General features: G+C 42.0%; 1 protein-coding gene across 2 annotated transcripts in view; it reads left to right on the forward strand.

Moving 5' to 3' along the window:
• Positions 1–5,754, forward strand: part of LOC125004320 (hedgehog interacting protein) — a 31,018-nt gene extending 25,264 nt beyond the window's left edge. For both annotated transcript variants that reach the window (XM_047578838.1, XM_047578840.1), the window contains exons 12-13: positions 2,925–3,073; positions 3,311–5,754. In XM_047578838.1, coding sequence (XP_047434794.1) covers positions 2,925–3,073; positions 3,311–3,507 — 346 coding nt within the window. In that variant the 3' untranslated portion in view covers positions 3,508–5,754. The remainder of the gene's footprint in view (positions 1–2,924; positions 3,074–3,310) is intronic.
• The last annotated feature ends 2,403 nt before the right edge of the window (positions 5,755–8,157 follow it).

Genomic DNA, 8,157 nt, shown 5'->3' on the forward strand with positions numbered 1-8,157 from the left:
AAGGAATGAAGCTACAAAAGGAGCCCCTAAACAATAGAGTCAGATGACAAAACAGCAAAAGAGACCACACTGGGCCGTTTGATTAAGCCATTGTCAGGGTGCACAATGTACACCACTCCACAGCCCTTTTCTCACATATACCTCGTGTCAATCAAACGGGCCCTGTGAGCTAACAAGCTAAAACACGCATACACACTGACAAACATAATCATCAAAGAGATCAGGAATGAATTTGAGACGGAGCATCCACCCTCCTACGTATGCCTTAACGTTTGGCTCATGTAGAGGAGGAGAGGGAGGTCTTTTTCCCCCTGCATCCGTCTTTTCACTCTCAAACTAAGCTGGCTTTCCACTTTATCTTTGTTTTAATTGCGACATCATCCGTGCTTTACATAACTATCTGACTGAAGCCGTTCTGCTCGTCTCCCTCTCTCTGTGCCCATCCATGAATCTTACCCGTATGCGAGCACGGTAGCCTTCTCCCACTCCCTCGCTCTCACACGTACACCACCCCTCCCAAAGTTGATAAATTCCCACAGTGGCTGTTGACCCAGCTGCCTTTGTCAAGTGGCGCTACCAGCAGGTGCTGTTTTCACAGCCACCCTGGCAGTCGTACAGACTGTTTAGTAGCGCTGCTGACCCCTGCCTGCTATTAACAGTGTTAGCTACAGACCCCCCAATTCTCCAGGGACTCTTACTCTTTCTCTCTCTCCTTCTCTTTCTATTTTCTTCCCTCCTTTGCTCTTTTTTAACTACATGCAGCCTGCAACAACAAAAGCCAGCAGGGATGGAGTCTGGAGTTGGGTGCTGATGGGAGCATGGGAATCAACCCCTCCCTGCCCTCCATCCTCTAAAAAGCAACTTTACCACACACACAACCGCAGTGTTGTCACTGCCATCAATCAGTGCATCTGTCAGAACAGTGTTTCAAACCAGAAAATAAACACTTACATAGTCAAATAATAACTATTAGGATCCTCAAAAATTACAGTTAGTTATCCTCTAACTGGCTGTTTTTTTTTAATTTTTTTGGAGGGTGAAAGCTGAACAGTCGAACCAAAAATAAAACAAATAGAGAGAAACTTGATCAAAGTTTGCCCCTGGAGTAAAACTACGAGTGAGTTCACGGTCAAATCAGCTACTCACATGGATGTAATACAATATGTAAACAATGTTGGTTTCAGCTTCATTGTAGAAAATGTTGGTTGTGGGACCTAAAGTCTAATCTAGTTCTGGTTTCCGTTGCTGATTGACCATTTGATCTCGTGTTGTGATTGATGAGGCCTGTTCTCCTGTGGACTGAGCGTTGCATGCGTCGCCCACAGCATCAGCACAGGAGTCCAGTTACGCTACCTGTGTCTCAGTGTGTGTCCACATGTTCTGGTTGTCCCACTATGTGTGTTTTTCTTTTTTCTTTTTTTTTTTTTTTTTTCATATAACCTCCGTTCAACAGAAATGTTTACACATCTATATTTCTTCCTGTCTTTCTCTCTCAAACACACATACTGACAAGTGTGTGTGGGCCAGCGAGTAACAGACGCTTCACATTCAAACTTGATTACATACTCACTGTATTATTTCCAGATTTGTTGAGCGTGATATGAAATAATTCAGTTTCAGCCCATTTGCTGATGTGCGTGTCTGGATGTTTGTCTTAATGTGGAATGATCACAATATGTCTCATTGGTGTTCAATCTTGACACATATGGTGTGAAGATGTTTGTGTTTGTGTCTGTGTGCATTTTCCACTTCATGTTTATATCTGTGGGAGCCCTATGTGTTGATTGGTGCTTTGAGTGAATTCAAGAGAATGAAGGGAGAGTGAGAGCAATAAAAACACACTTGACACGGTACAGTTTACGTCCATCTTAGACAGTAGATTAGACAGGAGAACACCAACACATTAATGGCAAATCACTGCGAAAGGAAAAGACCACACACACCACTGGAAAGGCTAACATCTGCATCTTATTGTGCGTCACTTTAAAGGTGGTTGTATATCAGCAGAAGGTGACGTCCCTCAAATTGATCTGAGATCATACGCGGGGCACATGGCACATTTTATTTTTTGCCTTTTTTGTTGTGTTATACAAAAACCATAAATAGCTTCTGCTACCACAGTACATCAAAATGAAGTGCTGGGTGTTTAAATAGAACATAGTTTCTACGGCTCTGTCACAAATCACAGTATAGTATTACGGTACAACCCAGACAGTCGGAGCTGGATGACTGTTTTGTTTGTATTTGTCTAGTCTTTGCTTTTTGTTTAACACAACATTTTTAAAAGGTTACATGGGGATTCTGCACAAAACTTTGTGGAAACTGTGGTGAAATGGCAAATGAGAACTGATGTGTGTGAGACACAAACAAACTTATATAACACAGTGTTCCTAAAAGCCACAATATCAAGAAGGAAACCATCCATTACTTGCCCAATCAAACAACCTGTGCACTCGAGAACTCATCTCGGTTTTGTATATAGTACCAGTTTCCTTATTTGCGACAGCAGCTGAACTAATGCAGCGTTGATTAGTAGACACAATTGAAACGACGTGTTCTCATGATGCACAACGCAGTGAAAACCACTCACTTTTACCTCACACTTTGCTTTACTTTGACAAGTCAAAACGAAATGCATCCTTAATTGTATCATGTATCTTTTCTTTTGGATGAGCTCAGCACGTAACTCCATTTAAAATTAAAAAAAAAAAAGGAGCCTGGAGTTTTCATCATGGTTTATTCTGTTGCAATATTAGAAACCTTGACAACAAAACTGACATGCAGCAAATTTTAGAATTAGAAAACCTGAAAAAGCTTCATTTATCATCGATGTGACTTTACTGACGGAAACACAGGTGATAATATCAAACGAATGCCTCTTCCACATGCTGACTTTCCTCCCTCCTTTTTAACACCTGTTGCAGGCCTCACGCCCCGAAGGAGTGCCAGCGTCAGGTGGAGCCACCAGAGCTGCTGATGACGGCCTGTTCCAGACACTGTAAGAACGGAAACTGCACTCCCACTGGCAAGTGCTGCTGCAGCCCTGGTTGGGAAGGACCCTTCTGCAGAGTTGGTGAGTCCACATCCGCTACTCACACAGAGTGGTTGTCATCTGGGCCGACATCCGTGTGTTGTTTCCCTCCAGATGTCCAAATTAAGTTTATGAACGCACAACGTGCAAGTAGGCCGGCTGCAATTTTTCTCATAAACCATTAAAAACCCATTTGACGAAACTGTTTTCCAGCTTTTTATTTTTTTTATTGTATGTTTGATCGCTCTGTTGTTGTCTCTTCCCTCCTTATGACCTCAGCCAAATGTGAACCAGCCTGCCGCAACGGAGGAGTGTGCATGGAGCCTAACAAGTGCCTGTGTAAGAGCGGCTACTCCGGCGCCCAGTGCGAGAAGAGCGAGCGCGGCATGCCCAACGACCAGGAGAAAGACGGGATCCTGGACCACATCATCGACATGACCTCGTACTTCCTAGACCTGACCAGCTACATCGTATAGGGGTGCGCAGATGGGGGCTGCTCCCCACCACCATCCTCAAGTTGACACAAATCTACCTATCACCACCAGCAGACTCTTAACAAAGGTGTCTTTAGTATGGCCTCTCAATCCCTGTCACACACATACACACACACACACACACACAGATACACACAGGATCCCCCGTCTGACTGCTTCCGATCCACATCACCAAACCAAGCTCTTCCTGTTCTCACCTATAAGCTACTTGCTCTTGAGCACCAGGCCTGGCATCCAAGCCGTGTTCACAGTTCAAAGAGACCTGCAGACGCCAGTGAGTTGATCAACAAGCGCGACCAAGTTATGGAGGTTCCACTAAGACTTTTTGCTCTCTTGTTCTGACCCACGCCTGCACACACAGCTGGCTCCACAGGAACAGGAACTCCACAGGAACCGACATTGATTCTAACCCACAGCTTTGGATCTTTTCAGGGGGGCTATCTGTTGCCTTACTTAAGACCCCCCCCACCCCCCCACCCCACCCCCCAAAATGGACTTGGAGGCATTTCAGTGGAGACAGTTGATTATTCAGGAGTTCATTAAGGATTCTGTGCTCATGGTCCACTCAGTACTCAGCAAAATAAATGTCGGCTTACACAGACTTTTCTGAAGCAACACGAGTCATGGGTCACAAAGAGTTCGCAGTGCTTTGGGTTTTTCTGTTCTAAAGGCACCGACTCCCGAAAGTCGTCTCACATATGATGTTGTATTTAGTTTGTGGGCACATTGTCGTAAAAAGCTAAAGCAGTATGCAGTTTGTGTACTTTGTTTTGCAACACTGACCTGCTACCAGTGTACAGAATGGATCCACATCAGAGGACTGTTAAATACACACAAGTAGTAACAACAGAGCGAGAACTTTGTCAAAGCCAGTTTCATGCAATCTGAATGGAGTGGTTGGCTCCCGTGCACTGTATTCATGTTTTGTTTCATGGAGTTTATTATTCAAAATGAAGTTAGGCATTCGTTTGAGGTGCAGTGAGAGTAGTTTCACATTCACACTGCGGCAGGTGTGTGTGAAACCCAAATTCACAACTACAAAGGGAAGAGATACAGTAGCATGGTGATGTATATTTCCAATAGAGCTTATCTAAGTACTACTTAGCATTGCAAAAAAAAAAAAAAAAGCAAAAAAAATCTATAGCATTACTATTGATATCATAGAGGAGGGTTTATTTTTTTAAGCGTAATAATATATGGGAGAATATGGTGTTTATAGAAAGCAGTTTCACACTAAGCTCGTCATTTCATGTTGTACTTATACATATGCAGCTTTTATGAGCGACACGTGAGGACATTTTTGTTTTACTTGTTTGTTTTTTTTGTTCTTTTGTTTTTTTTTCCCAGTGTAAAAGCATGTCTGTGCCTGCATAGAGTAATTCGGAGCAGTAGTCCGTCTAACGCTTCCCTCTGACGCGCGGTTACATTACAACTGTCTGAAAAGTGTCTCCGTTGAGAGATGATCTAAGATCGCGTCGGGCCTCCAAGTCACTGTGGAAGCAGCTAAAACGCTAAGAGACAGATCTTATCTGTGGAGAGAAGATTAACCTGAGGAAGAAAATGTCAATTGAAAACACTAATGACTCTTAAACACAGACTGGGATTGTCTGGAGCCACGTCAGTGTGTGTGTGTGTCTGTTCAGATTTCAGACTATTTACAGTACATGCATGCACATATTCTTTGAAGCCAATAACTAATCTTATTAAGTGCTTTACATTTGATCGTGTGCCATTTTCAATTCCATTAAACGAGGCAGAACCACCAGTTTGTTGTGTTTGGAGACAAACGAATATAGTTTTACTTCCTCCGCTTTACTTTTATTTTGACGTGTTTCGGGTTCGAGGTCAATTGAAGTTCAGTTTCCGTAAATGATGTGTTCACTGTTCGTCACTCGCTCGTGTTTGCTGTAATAAATCAACTCTGCCCGGTCTTCATAAATCAAAATGGAATTCATGCTGTAAAATGGAAAATTATAATTGTTTTTAGCACTTAATGTGAAAGTTGCATTGTAGCTGCTGAGACGGCGTGGTGTGAATAGAATAACCATTTTCATTATTTAAGTAGTTACACAAATAAAATAATTATTTAAGTTCTCTATGTTGTTTTTACCATTGTACTGTATGTGACATTTTTTTTTTGTATTCCTGTATTGTAAATAAAACTAGGGATAACTTTGTTTCTCTTCAGAAATATCAATATGTCTATTAAAATTTATAGCATGTATGAAATATGTGTCTCCTCAGTTTTTGGATGTGCGGTGTCTTTTCACAGGAGATAACTTTGTAATTTGATACTAATTACAGTATAAATCATTTCCCTGAAAAAAAGAGCTCAATTAAAACGTTTCATATTCACCTGCAGCTCACACAGAGAAAAATCTCAAATGTGACCAGAGACGCAGCCGTTACACTACACTGTGTTAATGTTAATCTGACAAACGTCACAAATGACACGTTCAGACCAAGTGTGCTCTCAGGTTTTAATAAAAGTAAAGTTAGGCTGACTCAGACACCATTTAAATTTCTCAGACATGTTTTGTCCATGAAACAATGATGTTAGTTGCGCAGAGGTGTCACCATGGCGACGCACAGGGCAAGAGCTGTGATTGGTTCGCTTTGTAGCAGCGTGTTTCTTCTTTAGTATTTCCCATCAATAGTTTTGGATTAATACAGAAACAGAAAACAGAGAGGAAAACTAAACTGAGGAGGTTCAGCGTTACAAACATTTGTTTGTCTCGTCTTCTGCGAAATTTCGACAGAAGTTTCAGTCGCCATTATTGCAGGAAGTAGAAACAAAAATGAACCCAACGCACAATGAGACACAGCGCTGACCAGTGTTTGGTGGAGTTTTCACAGACTGACCCAGACTGATGAGTGCACAGGTATAAGTGTCTCGCATCGACGTAGGCTACATGCGTAGGTTACAACGTCTAGGTCCTGCAGTACCCTACAAGTATTTAACCTTTTACTGTACACTAAGCATTTTATTTGATCTTATTTAACGTGAGCATATTTAATTTTGGGAGCAGGGATGTCGTCACACCCACGCTTCTAATCTTTGGTGTTCCCCTTAGGGATCCCAGAAACATTCAGTATATTGACCTTTATACTAAACTTTGGACATGTTCATTTTACTTGCTCTTATAAGTTACAGCATATACATATATAAAATGTGACTCTATTTTGTCAATATTTTAACTATGATCTATGTAGTTTATTACTGCACACTTTGTATTATTATTATTATTACATTATTATATGTATTTGTTTTGGTTTTGCTTTCCCTTGCTAGGTTTCCCTTCTGTCTCTGTTGCTACTCTCAATATACAGAATATGACTGAGTACAAACTACTTTTAATTTTAACTTTTGGGAACTATTCAGCCTCTTTCTTAATCTTAATCTCAATCTGTCAGTACGGGTCATCAAATGTATAAGAAGTCAGCTGCAACATTTCCATTCAAAAATAAATAAAACGTGTCACGTGAGTGATAATATTCTTATTTAAACCAGAGCCAGTGACTCCCCCTTCACCCCTGCTTTAAATGGAAAAGTTACCTGCGGGGGTTGACAGCGAGGAGCGTGATGAGCTGCTGTGTCGTCACGCAGCAGCGTCACGCCATCGCTCAAAAGCTCGGTGCTGGAAATTCCTGGTCTGAAGTGGAAATTCTCCACTCTTGTTTTTTCGGAAGTGCGCAGACTAGTTCCCTGCGTGGAGGCACACACGCAAGAGCCGCCGCTGATGGCAATATTAATTTCCTTCTCAAAATACCGATGAGGCTTTTGTGTTGTATAATGATAAGTGAGCGGAGACCACCCACCTCACTCTGGTCTCACTCGCACACACACGCACACACAGAAGTGCACACGCTGCCATATTTAGAGTAATGCGATACTAACTTGTCTATGCAATGTTCAGATCCAATCAAAATTGCATGAAGTGGAACTGTCCAATAGTGCTGCGAGGTCCAGCATATATTTTAGTTTATACACTATCTGTGGCATGAATCATTACTTTTCATTGGGAATAGTTTTCTTTTTCCTTCCCCAAGGGCCCTTGTCTGGCTATCTTTCCCAAACAGTGTAACCCAGTACTTTGAATAAACATGAGGAGCCTGTATACCAAATATTTGTAGGACTGAGATGGCTGGAAGTGCATGCTATAATACTGTATACATGACTGAAAGAGTCAGCACAAGCAATACTTATAGGGTAACAGGAGGAGGCCTGCAGAGGAGGAAAACAATAGCCCAGTGATTAAAAAGAGACACGTCATGTTTTTTTGTTGTTTTTTTCCCTTTTCTAGAACAGGGTGGACAACTCAATATAAAGTGCACCGACTTGTTTTTCTGTGTTGCACGAGGAGTAAATCTGAGGTTAGGCATTGATGAGATTTAACATACAGTACCTGCGCCGTGCACCGCTGTGTATTAACCTGTGTTGTCTTTGAGCTGGCAGAGCATCACCTGGGGTAAGTTCCCCTAAAGGCTCTTCCTCTTCCCCAACTGCCCCCAAAAATTGACACTGTCCATTGTACACATCATCTACAGTCCCACAACAGATGCTACTACTGGGTGGACCCCAGGTGATGCAGCATTCATTGATTGCATAGGCAGATTTTGTATTTACAGTTA

Source organism: Mugil cephalus, chromosome 2 (genome assembly GCF_022458985.1).
Source record: "Mugil cephalus isolate CIBA_MC_2020 chromosome 2, CIBA_Mcephalus_1.1, whole genome shotgun sequence".
NCBI lineage: Eukaryota > Metazoa > Chordata > Actinopteri > Mugiliformes > Mugilidae > Mugil > Mugil cephalus.